At 47.7% G+C, this 22329-nt stretch overlaps 1 protein-coding gene across 1 annotated transcript in view; it reads left to right on the top strand.

The window, feature by feature from the left end:
- Positions 1–5303: 5303 nt before the first annotated feature.
- Positions 5304–22329, top strand: part of LOC139226183 (glutamate receptor ionotropic, NMDA 2C-like) — a 504948-nt gene continuing 487922 nt past the window's right edge. The window contains exon 1 of the mRNA XM_070856817.1: positions 5304–5690. Coding sequence (XP_070712918.1) covers positions 5304–5690 — 387 coding nt within the window. The remainder of the gene's footprint in view (positions 5691–22329) is intronic.

The raw sequence follows: 22329 nt of genomic DNA, 5'->3' as shown, positions 1-22329 counted from the left end.
CCGTCGCATTCCTTTATAATTTTAAATACCACTAACAAACCAGCCCTTGATTTCCTCGGTTCCAATGAATTTTAAGTCTTTCTTTGTATTTGCATTTCCTCACAACAGGCAGCACCCATGAATCTGTGCTGTACCCTCTCTAAAGCCTCGACACCCTCTCTATAGAGCGGAGACCAGCATTGCACCTGGATTCTAACTCAGCTCTTATTCAGGTTTTATTTAGATTACACTCCAACTTTTAAAACCCAGGATTTCATTAGCTTATACGGCCTTATCCACGAGGTGCTGCATTAAATGTCTTGTGAACATGAGCCCCCAAATCCCTCTGTTCAGAGAATCAGAGAAATTTACAGCACGGAAGGAGGCCATTTCGGCCCATCGTGTCCACGCCAGCCGACCAAGAGGCTATCCAGCCTAATCCCACTTTCCAGCTCTAGGTCCGTAGCCCTGTAGGTTACGGCACTTCAGGTGCACATCCAAGTACTTTTTAAATGTGGTGAGGGTTTCTGCCTCTACCCTTTCAGGCAGTGAGTTCCAGACCCCCACAACCCTCTGCGTGAAGAAATTTCCCCTCAAATCCCCTCTGAACCTTCTACCAATTACTTTAAGTTTATGTCCCCTGGTTGTTGATCCCTCTGCAAAGGGAAATAAGCCCTTTCTATCCACTCTATCTAGGTCCCTCATCATTTTATACACCTCAGTGAGGTCTCCGCTCAGCCTCCTCTGTTCCAAGGAAAACAAACCCAGCCTATCCAATCTGTCCTCATAGCTAAGAGTCTCCATTACAGGCAGCATCCTCGTAAATCTCCTCCGTACCCTCTCCAGTGTAATCACGACCTTCCTGTAATGCAGTGACCAGATCTGCACACAGTACTCTAGCTGTGGCCTAACCAATGTTTTATACAGTTCAAGCATAACCCCCCTGCTCTTGTATTCTATGCCTCGGTTAATAAAGGCAAGCATTCCGTATGCCTTCTTAACCACCTTATCTACCTGGCCTGCTACCTTCAGGGATCTGTGGACCTGCATTCTAAGGTCCCTTTGTTCCTCTAAACTTCTCAGTGTCCTACCATTTAATGTGTATTCCCTTGCCTTGTTAGACCTCCACAAATGCATTAGCTCATACTTCTCCGGATTGAATTCCATTTGCCACTGTTCTGCCCACCTGACCAATTCATTCCTATCTTCCTGCAGTCCGCAGCTTTCTTCTTCATTTTCAACCACACAGCCGATTTTAGTATCATCTGCAAACTTCTTAATTATACCCCCTCTATTCAAGTCTAGAGCATTGATATTTACCACAAAAAGCAAGGGACCCAGCACTGAGCCCTGCGGAACCCCACTGGAAACATTCTCCAGTCATAAAAACACTCATCAATCATTACTTAGAAAATAGGTGCAGGAGTAGGCCATTCGGCCCTTCGAGCCTGCACCACCATTCAATATGAAGTGGCTGATCATGCAACTTCAGTACCCCATTCCTGCTTTCTCTCCATACCCCTTGATCCCTTTAGCTGTAAGGGCCACATCTAACTCCCTTTTGAAAATATCTAACGAACTGGCCTCAACAACTTTCTGTGGTAGAGAATTCCACAGGCTCACAACTCTCTGAGTGAAGAAATTTTTCCTCATCCCGGTCATAAATGGCTTATCCCTTATCCTTAGACTGTGACTCCTGGTTCTGGACTTCCCCAGCATCGGGAACATTCTTCCTGCATCTAACCTGTCCAATCCCATTAGAATATTACCCTTTGCTTCCTGCTGCCGAGCCAATTTTGGAATCAACTTGCCACTTTGCCTTGGATCCCATGGGCATTTACCTTTGTGACCAGTCTGCCATGTGGGACTTATCAAAAGATCGTACACTACATCGTACGTACGACCCTCATCGATCCTCCTTGTTACCTCCTCAAAAAATTCAATCAAATTAGTCAGACATGACCTTCCCTTAACACATCCATACTGAGGGTCCTTGATTAGTCTGTGTCTTTCTCAATGAAGATTTATCCTGTCCTTCAGAATTTTTTCCAATAATGTTCCCACCACCGAGGTTAGGCTGACTGGCTTGTTAATTAGTCGGTCTAGCCCTTTCTCCCTTCTTAAACAAAGATACAGCATTAGCAGTCCTCCAGTCCTCTGGCACAACACCTGAAGCCAGAGAGGATTGGAAAATGATGGTCAAAGCATCTGCTATTTCCTCTTTTGCTTCACTTAACAGCTTGGGATACATTTCATCCGGGCCTGGGGACTTATCCACTTTCAAAGCTGCTAAACCCCTTAATACTTCCTCTCTCACTATGTTTATTTGATCTAATATTTCACACACCTCCTCCGATACCAGTGTCTGCATTGCCCCTCTCCTTTGTGAAAACAGACGCAAAGTATTTAAGAATCATACCGATGGCCACACCTGGAATAGTGCGTGCAGTTTTGGTTTCCATATTTACGAAGGATATACTTGCTTTGGAGGCAGTTCAGAGAAGGTTCACTAGGTTAATTCCGGGGATGAGGGAGTTGCCGTCTGAGGAAAGGTTGAATAGGTTGGGCCTCTACTCATTGGAATTCAGAAGAATGAGAGGTGATCTTATCGAAATGTATAAGATTATGAGGGGGCTTGACAAGGTGGATGCAGAGAGGATGTTTCCACTTATGGGGGAGACTAGAACTAGAGGGCATGATCCTAGAATAAGGGGCCACCCACTTAAAACAGAGATGAGGAGAAATTTCTTCTCTCAGAGGGTTGTAAATCTGTGGAATTCGCTGCCTCAGAGAGCTGTGGAAGCTGGGGCATTGAATAAATTTAAGACAGAAATAGAGTTTCTTAAACGATAAGGGGATAAGGGGGCAGACGGGGAAGTGGAGCTGAGTCCATGATTAGATCAGCCATGATCTTATTGAATGGTGGAGCAGGCTCGAGAGGCCGTATGGCTTACTCCTGTTCCTATTTCTTATGTCATCCGCCCCCACACACAGATTACCCTCATGGTCTCTAATAGGCCCTACTCTTTCTTTAGTTATCCTTATACTCTTAATTTATTTATTAAACATCTTGGTTTTACTTGCCAAGAATTTTTCAGGCTCTCTCTTTGCTTTCCTAATATTCTTTTTAATTTCAACCCCGCACTTTCTATACTTCTCCAGAGATTCTGCACTATTGAGCCCTCGGTATCTGTCATGAACCTCCCTTTTTTTTATCCCACCCTGTATGTCCCTCGACATCCAGGGAGCTCTAGATTTGTCAGCCCCACCCTTTTTCTTTAAGGGCACATATTTAGCCTGAACCCTCCGGATCTCCTCCTTGAATGCCTCCCACTGCTCTGACACTGATTTACCTTCAAGTAGCTGTTTCCAGTCCACTGTGGCTAAATCACCTCTCAGCTTAGCAAAGTTGGCTTTACCCCAATTTCGAACTTTTATTACTGGTCTATCCTTGTCCTTTTCCATAACTACCTTAAATCTAACTGAATTATGGTCACTAGCATTTAAGAGCTCTCCAATTGATACACCTTCCACCTTCCCAACTTCATTCCCTAAAACTAAATCCAGAACCGCCCCCTCACGCGTTGGGCTTGCTACATAGTGACTAAAAAAGTATGTACTTCCCCATCACCCAGCTTTCCGCTTTCAAAGTACAATAATTACTTTTTGAACCAAAACGTAACAGCTCAAATTAACTGACGTTGAATTCCATTGGCTATTTTACTGTTCTGTCCACCACAGCATAAAATTGGCTGTGTGGTTGATAATGAAGAGAAATGTCTTGGGCTGCAGGAGGATATCAATCTACTGATCAGGTGGGCGGAGCAGTGGCAAATGGAATTTAATTCAGAGAAGTGTGAGGTGATGAACTTTGGGAGGGCTAATAAGGAAAAGGTCGGCCATTAAGCGGTAGGCCATTTAATAGTGTTGATGAACAAAGGGACCTTGGAGTGCTTGTCCATAGATCCCTGAAAGTAGCAGGCCAGGTGGATAAGGTGGTTAGGAAGGCATACGAAATGCTTGCCTTTATTGGCCGAGAATATAAGAGCAGGGAGGTTATGCTTAAATTGTATAATACTTTGGTTAGGCCATAACTGGAGTACTGCTTGCAGTTCTGGTCGCCGTATTATAGGAAGGATGTGATTGCACTAGAGAGGGTGCAGAGGAGATTTACTAGGATGCTGCCTGGAATGGAGAATCTTAGTTATGAGGACAGGTTGGATAGGCTGGGTTTGTTCTCATTGAAACATCTCAATGAGGTGTACAAAATAGTGAGGGGCCTGGACATAGTGGATAGTAAGGGCCTATTTCCATTGGTGGAAGGGTCTACTATGAGGGGGCATAGTTTTAAGGTGGTTGGTGGAAGGGTTAGAGGGGATTTGACGGGGGGCTTCTTTACGCAGAGGGTTGTGGGGATCTGGAACTCACTTCCTGGAAGGGTGGTGGATGCAGAAACCCTCACCATTTTTAAGAGATGGTTGGATGGGCACTTAAAGTGCAGTAACCTGCAGGGTTATGGACCTAGAGCTGGTAATTGGGATTAGACTGGATGGCCTTTTGTTGGACGGCACAGATATAATGGTAAGTACTGCAGGGAATCGAATACGACCAGGGTGTTCTCCTGGACTAGTTTTGATCGCCTGGATGGGTCGGAGAGGAATTTTCCCAGATTTCTTCTTCCAAAATTGACCTGTGTTTTTATCTGGTTTTTGCCTCTCCCACGAGATCACTTGGGGTGGAGTGTAGAATGTTTCAGTATAAGGGGTGTCGCAATTGTGTGAAGCGGATTGGTTGGGCTGGATGCTCATTGCCTTTCCGTCATTGTTCATAGGTTTATATGTAACCTTTAGGGCTGCTGACCAAGGGCCGGCGTGGACATGATGAGCCGAAATGACCTCCTTCTGCACTGTAAATGTCTATGTTTCTATCTTATCCCCACTTCCTGACCACTCCCTCTGGTCTTCAGAATTATTTTGGATGCCTCCTATTGTCTGTCCATTTTGACACCATTCGCTCTAGGCCTAGAGGCCTACGCCGGATCATTGATAGACACAGTGAGCAGGCGTGGCCCTAGAGTTGACCTACTTCCAACCACACTGAGAAAACTGCCCTTAACTCCTACTCCTTACTTCCTCCCTTCTAACCAGGTTTTAACCTAATTTTCAATGTTACCTCTAATTCCATTGCCCTTAATCTCCTTGGTCTTTGCCTCCTTGTTTACAATGCCATAAGATCACTTGATATAAATGCAAATTGTTGTGGATTTATTTTAACTGGCTGATCCTTGTCTTTCTTTAGAGGAGCCCTTGTGGCTGGGCCACGCCATGGAGGAAATGCTAAAAACCATCCTCTTCCTTTGTGCAGTCGAGCCTGCCTTTGCCGGGGAAGCCAGCCAGCCTGCTGTCAATGTGGCTGTTGTACTCGGAGGATCCTGGTACCACATGGAGATCAAGGGCGGCTTCAGTCGCGAGACCTTCCAAGACATGCCTGTACAGATCAACGTTGTGACTGTGATCGTGAACAACACCAACCCCAGCAGCCTGATCACTCACATCTGTGAGGTGCTGGCCACATCCCACATCCACGCTGTTATCTTCGAGGATGATATTGAATCTGAGGCTGTGGCACAAATTCTGGACTTTATCTCTGCACATATGTCAGCACCAATCCTCGGGATGAGTGGAGGTTCTACTGCTGTGCTCACTCCAAAGGTGAGTTCTGTTGTGTATGGAGAAAGAGCCAGACTGAACACTGTGAGCTCAAAGCAAAGTGTGACCGTAGTCTTTTATTGCAGGTCTCCAAAGTGCCTCTCCAACCTGTGAAGCCTCCTTAAATACTTGTACTCCCAAAGGATTATGGGATCCCTTGGGATTCCCAGGGGTGAGCCCTCTGGTGGCTGTACAGAGTAAATACAAGTTTACATATATAACACTCCCCCCCCAAAGTCAATAGTGTAACTATTTACAATGTGAGTCGATCTGGGGCCCTTCTTGCCCTGGTTGATCTTTGTGGTGCACCATGGTGCCGGTTGCCACTGGTGTGTATGTTGGGGGATCAAAAAAGGTAGGGTTGCTCAGGATAGTCCGTGAATCTGAGTTTGATTTGGTCCAAGTTGAATGAGTCCATTTGAAAGTTTGACCCGAAATACCCTGCTCCCCTCTTTGGCCACGAGAGTGCCGGGAAGCCACTTGGGACCTTGTCCATAATTTAATACAAATACAGGATCATTGATTTAAATCTCACGTGACACATTTGCGCTATCATGGTATGCACTTTGTTGAAGCCGCCTGCTCTCTACCTGTTCATGTAGATCAGGGTGAACTAACGAGAGCCTTGTCTTAAGTGCTCTTTTCATGAGCAGTTCAGCAGGTGGGATCCCAGTGAGTGAGTGGGGTCCCGTGCGGCAGCTAAGTAGGACTCAGGATAGGCGAGTCTGCAGTGAGCCTTCAGTCACCCTCTTTAAGCCTTGCTTGATGGTTTGCGCTGATCTCTCTGCTTGACCATTGGATGCTGGTTTAAACGGGGCAGATGTGACATGTTCGATCCTGTTACGAGTCATGAATTCATTGAACTCAGCACTGGTAAAACATGGCCCGTTGTCGCTCACCAGGACATCGGGTAAACCGTGAGTGGCAAACATGGCCCACAGACTTTCAGCAGTGGCAGCAGACGTGCTAGCCGACATTATCTCACATTCAATCCACTTGGAGTACACGTCAACAACCACAAGGAACATTTTACCCAAGAACGGGCCTGCATTGTCGACGTGTACCCTAGACCACCGTTTGGAGGGCCAAGACCATAAGCTTAGCGGCACCTCCCTGGGCACATTGCTTAACTGCAAGCATGTATTACATCTGTGAACACAGGACTCTAAGTCCGCATCGATACCGGGCCACTACACGTGGGATCTGGCTATCTCTTTCATCATTACGATGTCTGGGTGGGTACCGTGTAGGTCATTGACCATTACTCGATTGCCCTACAGAAGGCAGTCTGCCTGTATAGACATTTCATCTTTACGCCGCTGGAACGGCTTGATCTCTTCCTGCATTTCCACTGGGACACTGGACCAGCTCCTGTGAAGCACACAGTTTTTGACTAGAGATAATAAGGGGTTCTGGCTTGCCCAGGTTTTGATCTGCCGGGCAGTGACGGGTGATTGCTCACTCTCAAATGCTTCCATAACCATGGCTAGATCTGCAGGCTGCACCATTTCCACCACTGTGGTGGGCAATGGTAGCCTACTGAGAGCATCAGCGCAGTTTTCTGTGGCTGGCCTGTGGCGGATGGCATAGTTGTATGCGGACGTGAGCGCCCATCTCTGGATGCGGGCCGATGCGTTGGTATTGATCCCTTTACTCTCGGAAAACAGGGATATAATTGGCTTATGGTCAGTTTCCAATTCGAATTTTAGCCCAAACAGGTATTGATGCATTTTCTTTACCCCATAGACATATGCTAATGCTTCTTTCTCAATCATGCTGTAGGTTCTCTCAGCCTCAGACAGACTCCTAGATGCATAAGCAACCGGTTGCAGTTTCCCGAAATCATTAGCTTGTTGCAATACACCCGACGCCATATGACAACACATCACATGCTAGTACCAAACGCTTACATGGATCATACAACACAAGCAATTTGTTTGAGCATAACAATTTTCTCGCTTTTACAAAGGCATCTTCTTGGCTTTTGCCCCAAACTCATTCGTCCCCCTTTCGTAATAAGACATGCAGTGTGCTGAGACGCGGTAAGAAGTTACCAAAGTAGTTCAGGAGTCCCAGAAAAGACCGCAGCTCCATCACATTCTGTGGCCTTGGTGCGTTCTCGATTGCCTCCGTCTTCATGTTGGTGGGCCTGATGCCATCCGTCGCAATCTTCCTTCCCAAGAACTCCACTTCAGGCACCAGGAAAATGCACTTTCAGCGTTTTAACCTGAGCCCCATGCGGTTGAGTCGACTAAGAACCTCCTCCAGGTTCTGCAGATGCTCGACTGTGTTCCGACCTGTGACCAAGATGTCATCCTGGAAGACCACGGTGTGCGGGACCAACTTCAGTAAACATTCCATGTTTCTCTGGAATATCGCCGCCACTGATCGGATTTCAAACAGGTATCTGTTATAAACAAAAAGAATTTTGTGCGTGTTGATGCAGGTGAGGGCCTTCAATGATTCCTCCAGTTCCTGCGTCATGTAGGCTGAAGTCAGATCCAGCTTCGTGAATGTCTTTTCTCCCGCCAGCCTTGCAAAGAGGTCGGCGGCCTTTGGTAGTGGGTACTGGTCCTGCAGGAAGAAACGATTGATAGTTACTTTGTAATCGCCACAGATTCTGATGGTGCCATCTCCCTTGAGGACTGGCCCACTAGTTGAACTCGATCGGTGAAATGATGCCCTCTCTTTGTAGCTGGTCTAGCTCGATCTCTACCCTTTCTCTCATCATGTATTGTACTGCTCTCGCCTTGTGATGGATGGGTCGTGCCCCCGCAATTAGGTGGATCTGCACTTTTGCTCCTTGGAATTTCCCACTACCTGGTTCGAACAGCGAAGTAAATTTGTTTAAGACCTGGGCACACGAAGTGTCGTCAACGGGCGATAGCGCTCTGGCGTTGTCCCAGTTCCAGCTTATTTTTCGCAGCAAGCTCCTGCCGAGCAGCCCAGTACCATCCAGAGTGGTAGCTTGTGCACCGCTCCATTGTAGGAGACGTTTACGGTAGTACTGTCGATTACAGGAATCAGTTCTTTTGTGTAAGTTCTTAGTTTCATGCGAATTGGAGTTAAGACTGGCCTTGAGGCCTTGTTGCACCACAACCTTTTGAAAGTCTTTTTGCCCATGATGGACTGGCTTGCACCCGTATCCAGCCCCATTGACACCAGGAGTCCATTTAACATTCAGCATTATCAGGGGACAATTTGTGGTGAATGTGTGCACCCCATGTACCTCTGCCTCCTTGATTTGAGGCTCTGGTTCATCGTGATCCTCACTTCCAATGCAGACATGGACAGATGCATCTGCGACAGGTAGATTGGTGAGGACGAGGTCAAGTAGGTTTTTCCCTCGTGTTGGTTCTCACCACCTGCTGCAGGCCCAGTCTGGCAGCTATGTGCTGCAGGACTCTCGGTCAGTAGTGGTGCTACCGAGCCAGTCTTGCTGATGGATATTGAAGTCCCCCACCCAGAGTACATTCTGTGCCCTTGCTGCCCACAGTGCTTCTTCCAAGTGATGTTCAACATGGAGGAGTACTGGTTCATCAGCTGAGGTTTCCTTGCCCATGATTGACCTGATGTCGAGAATTCATGGGATCCGGAGTCAATGTTGAGGACTCACTGGCCGTTTCCTGACTGGTCCCGATATTGGTTATTGTGTAAAGGAATACTTCCTGCACCTCTTCTAAACATTCACGTCACAGCCCTGCTGTAGACGGAGCTAAGTGATCTCACAGTCAACGGATCAAGTTAAAGCTGTGCAGTGCAGCCACAGCCGGTGTGAATGGTGTTGGACAATTAAAGCACTAACGGGAGGGGGAGGCTCCATGAATATCCCCATCCTCAATGATGGCGGAGCCCAACATGCAAGTGGAAAAGACAAGACTGGATAGTTTGCAACCATCCTCAGACAGTATGATGATCCATATCGGCCCCCTCCTGAGGTCCCCACCATCACAGAAGCCAGTCTTCAGACAATTCGATTCACTCCATGTGATATCAAGAAACGACAGAGTGCACTGGATACAACAAAGGCTATGGCCCCAACAACATCCCGGGTGTCGTGCTGAAGACTTGTGCTCCAGAACTAGCCGCGCCTCTAGCCAAGCTGTTCCAGTACAGCTACAGCACTGGCATCTACCCGACAATGTGGAAAACTGCCCAGGTATGTCCTGTCCACAAAAAGCAGGAAAAATCCAATCCGTTCAATTACTGCCCCATCAGTGTACTCTCCATCATCAGCAAAGTGATGGAAGGTGTTGTCGACAGTGCCATCAAGCGACACTTACTCACCAATAACCTGCTCACCGATGCCCAGTTTGGGTTCCGCCAGGACCACTCGGCTCCAGACCTCATTACAGCCTTGGTCCAAACATCGACAAAAGAGCAGAATTGCAGAGGTGAGGTAAGAGTGACTACCCTTGACATCAAGGCAGCATTTGACAGAGTGTAGCATCAAGGATTCCGAGTAAAACTTAAGTCAATGGGGATCAGGGGGAAAACTCTCCACTGGCTGGAGTCATACCTAGCACAAAGGGAGATGGTTGCCAGATGCCAATCATCTCAGCCCAGGACATTGCCGTAGATGTCATCTGTGTAATCCGGATGTCAGCCTGTGTGTAATCCTGAAATCAGTCTCTGTGTAATCCTGATGTCAGTCTTCTTGTAGACCTGATGTCAGTCTCTATGTAGTCCTGATGTCATAAGAACAGGAGCAGGAGTAGGCCATACGGTCCCTCGCGCCAGCTCCGCCATTCAATAAGATCATGGCTGATCTGATCATGGACTCAACTCCACTTCCCCGCCCGCTCCCCATAGCCCTTTGCTCCTTATCGCTCAAAAATCTGTCTATCTCTGCCTTAAATATATTCAATGACCCAGCCTCCACAGCTCTCTGGGGCGGAGAATTCCACAGATTTACAACCCTCTGAAAGAAGAAATTCTTCCTCATCTCAGTTCTAAATGGGCGACCACTTATTCTGAAACTATGCCCCCTAAGCTCTATATTTCCCCACGAGGGGAAATATCCTCTCTGCATCTACCTTGTCGAACCCTCTCAGAATCTTCCACGTTTGAATAAGATCACCTCTCATTCTTCTGAACTCCAATGAATATAGGCCCAACCTGCTCAACCTTTCTTCATAATCAACCCTTTCACTTCAGGAATCAACCTAGTGTACTGCCTCCACTTCCTTAAATACGGAGACCAAAACTGCACATAGTACTCCAGGTGAGGCCTCACCAATCCCCTGTACAGTTGTAGCAGGACTTCTCTGCTTTTATACTCTATCCCCCTTGCAATAAAGGCCAACATTCCATTTGCCTTCCTGATCACCTGCTGTACCTGCAAACTAACTTTTTGTGTTTCATGTACAAGGACCCCCAGGTCTCTCTGTACTGCAGCATTTTGTAATCTCTTCCATTTAAATAATAATTGGCTTTTTTATTTTTCTTACCAAAGTGGATAACCTCACATTTTCCCACATTATACTCCATCTGCCAAATTTTTGCCCACTCACTTAACCTGTCTATATCTCTTTGCAGATTTGTTCTGTCCTCCTCACAACTTGCTTTCCCACCTATCTTTGTATCATCAGAAAACCTGGCTACGTTACACTCATCCAAGTCATTAATATAGATTGTAAATAGTTGAGGCCCCAGCACCAATCCCTGTGGCACCCCACTAGTTACTGCTTGCCAACTGAAAAATGACCCATTTATCCCGACTCTGTTTTCTGTTAGTTAACCAATCCTCTATCCATGCTAATATATTACCCCCAACTCCGTCAACTTTTATCTTCTGTAGCAACCTTTTATGTGGCACTTTATCGAATGCCTTCTGGAAATCCAAATGCACCACATCCACTGGTTTCCCCTTATCCACCCTGCTCATTACATCCTCAAAGAACTCCAGCAAATTTGCCAAACGTGATTTCCCTTTCATAAATCCATGCCGACTCTGCTTAATTGAATTATGCTTTACTAAATGTCCTGCTACTGCTTCCTGTGTCTCTGAGTAGTCCTGGAGTCAGTCTCTGTTCATGGGGCCGAAATTCAGCTTCACAAAAAGGCCGGTTACGGCCAGAAACCTGCGGCAAGGTGGAGGAGTCAAGCAGCCGCCAACTTCCGGATCAATGGCCGGAGCCAGCTAAATTTAGCTTGGCCATTTTTGCAGCAGTGCTAACTCCCGCCCCGCTCCCCTCACACCCTGCTCCCCACACCCCTGCTCCCCACACTCCCGCCCCGCTCCCCGCACTCCCGCCCCGCTCCTCTGCCCCCGCCCCACTCCCCCACACCACTCCCCGCACCCCCGCCCCGTTCCCCGCTCTCCCGTCCCGCTCCCCCCACTCCCGCCCCACACTCCCGCCCCACACTCCCGCCCCACACTCCCGCCCCGCTCCCCACACCCCTGCTCCCCACACCCCCACTCCCCACACACCCGTCCCGCTCCCCGCACTCCCACCCCACTCCCCCGCCCCACTCCCCGCACCCCCGCCCCGTTCCCCGCTCTCCCGCCCCGCTCCCCCCACTCCCGCCCCACACTCCCGCCCCGCTCCCCCCACTCCCGCCTCACTCCCCCCCACCCTCACCCCACTCCCTGCCCTCTCGCCCCACTCCCTGCCCTCCCACCCCACTCCCCCCCACCCCCGCTCTGCTCCCCCCACCCCCGCTCCCCCACTCCCTCCCGGTCCCCCCAACTCCTGCCCCGCACTCCCGCCCCAACCCCCCATTCATACCCTGCCCCCCTCCACTCCTGCCCTGCACCGCTCCCCTCACTCCCGCCCCGCTCCCCCCACTCCTCGCGCTCCCGTTCACTCCAGGATTACATGTGTCAGCCCCGACCTGCAAGAGACTATCAGCGGCAGGTCGGGGCCATAAAAGTAGCGGCCAACGTGGCCCTTGGACAGCTTGGCGACGTACAGTGTGAGCTGGTGTAGGAGGGCGACAGCAGTAAAGAGGGACGTCATCGAGGTCCAGGTTGGTGATTGGAGTGTGGGAAGGTACAGCAGGAGCGGCGAGTTTGGGGCAAAGGAGCGGCAAGAGAATGTAGAGTGATGTGATTGGGGCCAAGGAGAGGCGTGAGTTCGGGGCCCAGAAGAGCCGAGGGCCTGGGCTAGAGTCAGTCTATGTGCAATCCTGGAGTCGGTCTGCATGTAGTCCTGATGTCAGTCTCTGTGCAGACGTGGATTCAATCTCTTTGCAATCCTGGAGTCAGTCCACGTGTGGTCCTGATGTCCTGATGCCTTAAAAAAAGCATGGAGGTGACGGCCAGGCATTCTGCGCGGCCTTGACCCGTGAGGAACACCAGAGGCAGGTCGGGGCCTTGGGGGGAGAGTTGAGGTATGGCACGACACAATACAGTGCATGGTGCTGCAGGAGGGCCACAGCTGTGAACAGGGCCACTGGATTTGACGCCACCCAAATCTAGGTCACTGATTGGAGTGCGGGCAGGTACAGTAGGAGCGGCGAGGTCGGAGCAAAGGAGTGGCGTGAGTTCGAGGCCCAGGAGAGGCATGAGCTTGGGGCCAGAAGTGCCGAGGGCCCAGGGGCAGCACGGTCCAGCCCACACTGCGATATTTGTGCGCACTAGGTCCGTGTAGCAGAGCTGGTCTCCAGTCGTCCTGGTTAACTCTTGCCACTGGACCAAGACCTAGCTCTGTCAAGTCCGTGTGGTGGCTGGTGTGCAACGGTCACCCCACATTAAAAAAATCCACACACAGGTATCTTCCATCCTTCAACATGTAGTTCGGGATCTGGAATATTAGGTCCTTCATTGAAACACCAGTGAACTCATCATTTTTTGGTGTGGAAGCAAGTCATCCTCGATACGAGGGACCACCTATGATGATGATGAGTTCTGATATCAGTCTCTGTGTAGTCCAGATGTCAGTCTCCATGTATTCCTGATGTCAGGTGTCCCTGACGATTACGTGTGCAGGAAATGCATCTGCCTGCAGATCCTGACGCCTTGCGGCACTGGAGCTGCGGGTAGATTCACTCTGGAGCATGCACGATGCTGAGAATGACGTGATTAGCATGTTTAGTGAGTTGGTCTCACCGCAGGTAAACGGTACACAGCCAGATAGTAAATGGGTGACCAAGAGGAAGAGCAGTGCAAGGAAAGTAATGCGGGGGTCCCCTGCGGTCATCCCCCTGCAAAACAGATACACCGCTTTGGGTACTGTTGAGGGGGATGACTCTTCAGGGGAAGACAGCAGCAGCCAAGTTCATGGCACCGTGGGTGGCTCTGCTGCACAGGAGGGCAGGAAAAAGAGTGGGAGAGCGATAGTGATTTGGGATTCAATTGTAAGGGGAATAGATAGGCATTTCTGCGGCCGCAACCAAGACTCCAGGATGGTATGTTGCCTCCCTGGTGCAAGGGTCAAGGATGTCTCGGAGCGGGTGCAGGACATTCTGAAAAGGGAGGGTGAACAGCCAATTGTCGTGGTGCATATAGGTACCAACGATATAGGTAAAAAACGGGATGAGGTCCTACGAGAAGAATTTAGGGAGCTTGGAGCCAAATTAAAAAGTAGGACCTCAAAAGTAGTAATCTCAGGATTGCTACCAGTGCCACGTGCTAGCCAGAGTAGGAATCACAGGATAGCTCAGATGATTCAAATTCCTGGGACATTGGAACTGGTTCTGGGGTAGATGGGACCAGTACAAACCGGACGGTCTGCACCTGGGCAAGGACCGGAACCAATGTCCGAGGGGGAGTGTTTGCTAGTGCTGTTGGGGAGGAGTTAAACTAATATGGCAGGGGGATGGGACCTATGCAGGGAGCAGAGGGAAATAAAAGGGAGACAGAGGCAAAAGATAGAAAGGAGAATAGTAAAAGGAGAATAGAGAAACCCAAGGCAAAAAATAAAAAGGGCCAAATTACAGCAAAATTCTAAAGGGGCAAAGTGTGTTAAAAAGACAAGACTGAAGGCTCTGTGCCTCAATGTGAGGAGTATTCGGAATAAGGTGAATGAATTAACTGCACAGATAGCAGTTAATGGATATGATGTAATTGGCATCGCAGAGACATGGCTCCAGGATGACCAAGGCTGGGAACTCAACATCCAGGGGTATTCAACATTTAGGAAGGATAGACAGAAAGGAAAAGGAGGCAGGGTGGCGTTACTGGTTAAATAGGAAATTATTGCAATAGTAAGGAAGGACATTGGCTTGGATGATGTGGAATCGGTATGGGTGGAGCTACGGAATACCAAAGGGCAGAAAACGCTGGTGGGAGTTGTGTACAGACCACCAAACAGTAGTAGTGAGGTTGGAGACAGCATCAAACAAGAAATAAGGGATTTGTGCAATAAAGGTACAGCAGTTATCATGGGCGACTTTAATTTACATATAGATTGGGCTATCCAAACTGTTAGCAATGCAGTGGAGGTGGCTTTCTTGGAGTGTATTAGGGATGATTTTCTTGACCAATATGTCGATGAACTTAAGGAAAGCTAACTTCGACGGCATGAGGCGTGAATTGGCAAGATTAGACTGGCAAATGATACTTAAAGGGTTGACGCTGGATAGGCAATGGCAAACATTTATAGATCACATGGATGAACTTCAACAATTGTACATCCCTGTCTGGAGTAAAAATAAAACATGGAAGGTGGCTCAACCGTGGCTAACAAGGGAAATTAAGGGTAGTGTTAGATCCAAGGAAGAGGCATATAAATTGGCCAATAAAAGCATCAAACCTGAGGACTGGGAGAAATTTAGAATTCAGCAGAGGAGGACAAAGGGTTTGATTAGGAGAGGGAAAATAGAGTTTGATAGGAAGTTTGCCGGGAACATAAAAACTTACTGCAAAAGCTTCTATAGACATGTGAAGAGAAAAAGATTAGTGAAGACAAATGTAGGTTCCCTTGCAGTTGGACTTAGGTGAATTTATAACGGGGAACAAAGAAATGGCAGACCAAGTGAACAAATACTTTGGTTCTGTCTTCACAAAGGAAGACACAAATAACCTTCCGGATGTACGAGGGGACTGAGGGTCTAGTGAGAAGGAGGAACTGAAGGATATCCTTATTAGGCGAGAAATTGTGTTGGGGAAATTGATGGGATTGAAGGCCGATAAATCACCGGGCCCTGATTGTCTGCAACCCAGAGTACGTAAGGAAGTGGCCCTAGAAATAGTGGATGCATTGGTGATCATTTTCCAACAGTTTATCAACTCGGGATCAGTTCCTATGGACTGGAGGGTAGCTAATGTAACATCACTTTTTAAAAAAAGAGGGAGAGAGAAAACGGGTAATTATAGACCGGTTAGCGTGACATCAGTAGTGGGGAAAATGTGGAATCAATTATTAAGGATGAAATAGCAACGCATTTGGAAAGTAGTGACAGAAGCGGTCCAAGTCAGCATGGATTTATGAAGGGGAAATCATGTTTGACAAATCTTCTGGAATTTTTTGAGGATGTAACTAGGACAAGGGAGAACCAGTGGATGTGGTGTATTTGGATTTTCAAAAGGCCTTTGACAAGGTCCCACATAAAAGATTGGTGTGCAAAATCAAAGCACATTGTATTGGGGGTAATGTACTGGCATGGATAGAGAATCGGTTGGCAGACAGGAAGCAGAGAGTTGCGATAAACGGGTCCTTTTCGGAATGGGAGGCAGTGACTAGTGGAGTGCCGCAGGGCTCAGTGCTGGGACCCCAGCTCTTTACAATATACATTAATGATTTGGAGGAAGGAATTGAATGTAATATCTCCAAGTTTGCAGATGACACTAAACTGGGTGGCAGTGTGAGCTATAAAGAGGATTCTAAGAGGCTGCAGGGTGATTTGGACAGGTTAGGTGAGTGGGCAAATGCATGGCAGATACAGTATAATGTGGATAAATGTGAGGTTATCCACTTTGGAGGCAATAACACGAAGGCAGAATATTATCTGAATGGCAGAAGATTAGGAAAAGGGGAGGTGCAACGAGACCTGGTGTCATGGTTCATCAGTCATTGAAAGTTGACATGCAGGTACAGCAGGCGGTGAAAAAGGCAAATGGCATGTTGGCCTTCATAGCTAGGAGATTTGAGTGTTGGAGCAGGGAGGTCTTACTGCAATTGTACAGGGCCTTGGTGAGGCCTCACTTGGAATATTATGTTCAGTTTTGGTCTCCTAATCTGAGGAGGGACGTTCTTGCTATTGAGGGAATGCAGCGAAGGTTCACCAGACTGATTCCCAGGGATGGCTGGACTGACCTATGAGGAGAGACTGGATCAGCTGGGCCTTTAAACACTGGAGTTTAGAAGGATGAGAGGGGATCTCATAGAAACGTATAAGATTCTGACGGAACGGGACGGGTTAGATGCGGGAAGAATGTTCCCGATGTTGGGGAAGTCCAGAACCAGGGGACACAATCTTAGGATAAGGGGTAGGCCATTTAGGACTGAGATGAAGAGAAACTTCTTCACTCAGAGAGTTGTTAACCTGTGGAATTACCTGCCGCAGAGAGTTATTGATGCCAGTTAATTGGATATATTCAAGAGGGAGTTAGATATGGCCCTTACGGCTAAAGGGATCGAGGGGTATGGGGAGAAAGCAGGAAAGGGGTACTGAGGTGAATGATCAGCCATGATCGTATTGAATGGTGGTGCAGGCTCGAAGGGCCGAATGGCCTGCTCCTGCACCTATTTTCTATGTTTCTATGTCACTCTCTGTGTCGATCGGGAGTCAGACTATGTAATCCTGGAGTCAGTCTCTGTGTAATCCTGGAGTAATTCTGTGTGTAAACCTGATGTCAGTCTCCATAATCCAGATGTCAATCTCTGTGTAAACCAGGAGTCAGTCTCTATTTAGAAACATAGAAACATAGAAACATAGAAATTTACAGCTCAGAAGGAGGCGATTTTGGCCCATCGTGTTTGCGCCGGCCGACAAAGAGCCGCACGGCCCTCGGTCAGCAGCCCTAAAGGTTACATATAAACCTATGAACAATGACGGAAAGGCAAAGAGCACCCAGCCCAACCAGTCCACCTCACACAACTGCGACACCCCTTATACTGAAACATTCTACACTCCACCCCAACCGGAACCACGTGATCTCCTGGGAGAGGCAAAAACCAGATAAAAACCCAGGCCAATTTAGGGAGAAAAAATCTGGGAAATTTCCTCTCCGACCCATCCAGGCGATCAAAACTAATCCAAGAGATCACTCTGGCTGTATTCGATTCCCTGCAGTACTTACCATTATATCTGCGCCATCCAACAAAAGGTCATCCAGTCTAATCCCAATTACCAGTTCTAGGTCCGTAACCCTGCAGATTACAGCACTTTAAGTGCCCATCCAACCGTCTCTTAAAAGTGGTGAGGGTTTCTGCATCCACCACTCTTCCAGCCAGCGAGTTCCAGATCCCCACAACCCTCTGCGTAATGAAGCCCCCCACTAAGCCCCTCTAAACCTTCCACCAACCACCTTAACACTATGCCCCCTCGTAATAGACCCCTCCACCAATGGAAATAGGCCCTTACTATCCATTATATCCAGGCCCCTCAATATTTTGTACACCTCAATGAGGTCTCCTCTCAACCTCCTCTGTTCCAATGAAAACAACCCCAGCCTATCCAATCTGTCCTCATCACTAAGATTCTCCAATCCAGACAGCATCCTAGTAAATGTCCTCTGCACCCTCTCTAGTGCAATCATATTCTTCCTATAATGTGGTGACCAGAACTGCACGCAGTACTCCAGCTGTGGCCTAACAAAAGTATTATACAATTTAAGCATAACCTCCCTGCTCTTATAGTCTGTGCCTCAGCCAATAAAGGCAAGCATCCGGTATGCCTTCTTAACCATCTTATCCATCTGCTCTGCTACTTTCAGGGATCTGTGGACAAGCACTCCAAGGTCCCTTTATTCATCTACACTATTAAGTGGCCTACCGCTTAATGTGTATACCCTTTCCTTATTAGCCCTCCCAAAGTGCATCACCTCACACTTCTCTGAATTAAATTCCATTTGCCTCTGCTCTGCCCACTTGACCAGTAGATTGATATCCACCTGCACCCCATGGCTTTCCTCTTCATTATCAACCACAATTTTAGTGTCATCTGCAAATTTCTTAATCATACTCCGTATATTCAAATCTAAATTGTTGATATATACCACAAAAACAATTAGCAATCCTCCAATCCTCCGGCACCATGCCCATATCCAAAGAGGACTGGAAAATGTGATCAAGGCCTCTGCTATTTCCTCATTTACTTCGCTTAATAGCCTGGGATGCATTTCATCTGGGCCTGGGGACTTATCTACTTTCAAAGCTGCTAAACCCCTTAATACTTCCTCTCTCATTATATTTATTTCATCCAGAATATCACACGCCTCCTCTATAGCAGTATCTGCATTGCCCCTTTCCTTTGTGAAAACAGATGCAAAGTATTTGTTGAGAACCTTACCAACATTTTCCACCACCACACAGAGATTACTCTCATATAGGGTCTCTAATAGGCCCTACCCTTTCTTTATTTACCCTCTTACTCTTAATATATTTATTGAACATCTTAGGGTTTTCCTTAATTTTACTGGCCAAGAATTTCTCGTGCTCTCTCTTAGCATTCCTAATATCCTTTTTAATTTTGCCTCTTAACTTTCTATATTCCTCAAGATTCTATAGTATTTAGCTGTTGGTATATGACATATGCATCCTTTTTTTCTTAATCTTCCCCTGTAAGTCCCCAGACATCCAAGGGGCTCTAGAATTATTTTTCCTAGCCTTTTTCTTTAAGGGCACATGTTTGGCCTGAGCCTTCCGATCTCCTCCTTGAATGCCTCCCAATGTTTCGACACTGATTTACCCACAAGTAGCTGTTTCCAGTCTACTATGGCCAAATTACTTAACTTAGCAAAATTAGCTTTTCCCCAATTCTAACAGGTCTGTAATTACTCGGCCTATCCCTTTCTCCCTTCTTAAACAAGGGTACTACATTAGCAGTCCTCCAATCCTCTGGGCCTATCCTTGTCCTTATCCATAACCAGCTTGAATCTGACTGAATTATGGTCACTGGTACCCAAGTGCTCTCCCACCATACCCCTTCAACCTGCCCAGCTTCATTCCCCAAAACTAAATCCAAGACCGCCCCCTCTCGTGTTGGGCTTGCTACATACTGACTAAAAAAGTTCTCTTGAATGCATTTCAAGAATTCCATACCCTCTATACCCTTCACATTAAATTTGTCCCAATCAATGTTTGGATAGTTAAAATCCCCTACTACTACTACCCTGTGGTTTTTGAACTTCACAGCAATTTGCCTACATATTTGTTCCTCTATCTCCCTCTCACTGTTTGGGGGTCTATAATACACACCCAGCAGTGTGATCGCCCATTTTTTATTTTTCAATTTGACCCATGGCTTCATTTGATGATCTCTCTAACATATCATCCCTCCTCACCGCTGTAATAGTTTCTTTAATCAGTACTGCGACCACCCCTCCCTTTTTACCCCCCTCTCTATCTTGGTGAGGCCACACCCGGAGTATTGTGTACAGTTTTGGTCTCCTAACCTGAGGAAGGACATCCTTGCTATTGAGGGAGTGCAGCGAAGGTTCACCAGACTGATTCCCGGGATGGCGGGACTGACCTATCAAGAAAGACTGGATCAACTGGGCTTGTATTCACTGGAGTTCAGAAGAATGAGAGGGGACCTCATAGAAACGTTTAAAATTCTGATGCAGGAAGAATGTTCCCAATGTTGGGGAAGTCCAGAACCAGGGGACACAGTCTAAGGATAAGGGGGAAGCCATTTAGGACCGAGACGAGGAGGAATTTCTTCACCCAGAGAGTGGTGAACCTGTGGAATTCTCTACCACAGAAAGTTGTTGAGGCCAATTCACTAAATATATTCAAAAAGGAGTTAGATGAAGTCCTTACTACTAGGGGAATCAAGGGGTATGGTGAGAAAGCAGGAATGGGATACTGAAGTTGCAGGTTCAGCCATGAACTCATTGAATGGCGGTGCAGGCTAGAAGGGCCGAATGGCCTACTCCTGCACCTATTTTCTATGTTTCTATATTTCTATGTAAATCCTGTAGCCAGGAATATTGCTCTGCCAAATCTGCCCCTCTTTCAGCCATGTTTCTGTAATAGTTATAATTTCATACTCCCAAGTGTCTACCTGTGCTCTTAGCTCATCCGCCTTATTCGCTATACTCCTTGCATTAAACTATATACCATTTAGCACAGGAAGACCTCCTTGCTTACTACATATTAACCCTTGTTTCCTCTGACTTATAGATTCACTTTCTAGATTCTTGCTATCCAATTTCTGCTTTACTTCCTTTCCTTTTGAATTCGTTCTCAGGTTCCCATTCCCCTGCCAAGCTAGTTTAAACTCTCCCCAACAGCACTAGCAAAACTCCCCGCCAGGATATTGGTCCCGGCGCTGTTGAGGTGCAACCCGTCCGGTTTGTACAGGTCCCATCTCCCCCAGAAGCGGTCCCAATGCCTCAAGAATTTAAAGCCCTCCCCCCTACACCAACTTTCCAGCCACGTGTTCATCCTCTCTATCCTTCTATTCTTACACTCATTAGCACGTGGCACCGGTAGTAACCCGGAGATTACTACCTTTGAGGTCCTACCCTTTAATTTTCTTCCTAGCTCCCTGAATTCTTCCTGTAGGACCTCATCCCTCATTTTACCTATGTCGTTAGTCCCGATATGGACCACGACCTCTAGCTGTTTACCCTCCTCGCCCCCCCTCCCCAGAATGCCCTGCGTCTGTTCTGTGACATCCTTGACCCTGGCACCAGGGAGGCACAAAACCATTCAGGAGTCACGTCTACGGCCGCAGAAACGCCTGTCTGTTCCCCTAACTATAGAATCCCCTATCACTAGGGCTCTTTTGTTCTTCGTCCCTCCCCCTGTGCAGCTGAGCCACCCGTGGTGCCTTGAAATTGGCTCTGGCTGCACTCCCCAGAAGCACCTTCGTCCTCACCGATACTCAGAAGTGAATATTGGTTTGAAAGCGAGATGGACTCATGGGGGGACTCCTACGCTACCTGCCTAGCACACTTACTACGTCTGGTGGTCACCCACTTCCCCTCTACCTGCCGCCTTTAAGCTGCGGGGTGACCACCTCCTGAAACGTGCTATCCACGTAGTTCTCAGTCTCGCGGATGCACCTTATTGACTCCACCTGCTGTTCCAGCTCTGAAACGCGGAGCTCGAGCATTTGAAGCTGGAGACACCTCCTGCACACATGGTTGTCTAGGCTGCGCGAAGCGTCCAGGACTTCCCACATGCCGCAGGATGTGCACTCCATGGGACTGAGCTGCACTGCCATCCCTCTAGTTAGACTTATCTAGTTTAAAATCTATTTAAAAATATGTCAGTCTCTGTGTAATCCTGATGTCAGTCTGTGCATAATCCTGGAGTCAGTCTCTTTGTAGACTTGATGTCAGTCCCTATGTAATCCTGGAGTGAGTTTCTGTGCAATCCGGATGTCAGTCTCTGTGTAATCCACATGTCTCTCTGTGTAGTCCTGGAGTCAGTCCTCGTGTAGTCCTGAGGTCAATCTATATTTAATCCTCTGTCATCCAGATGTCAGTCTCTTTGTAATCGTGATGTCAGTCCATTTGTAATCCAGATGTCAGTCTCTGTGTAATCCTGATATTCATTTCAGTATAGCCCTGATGTGAGTCTCT

This window comes from Pristiophorus japonicus, chromosome 16 (assembly GCF_044704955.1).
Source record: "Pristiophorus japonicus isolate sPriJap1 chromosome 16, sPriJap1.hap1, whole genome shotgun sequence".
Taxonomy (NCBI): Eukaryota; Metazoa; Chordata; class Chondrichthyes; family Pristiophoridae; genus Pristiophorus; species Pristiophorus japonicus.
The sequence above is the reverse complement of the archived record's forward strand: the minus strand, read 5'-3'. Positions and strand labels throughout refer to the sequence as shown.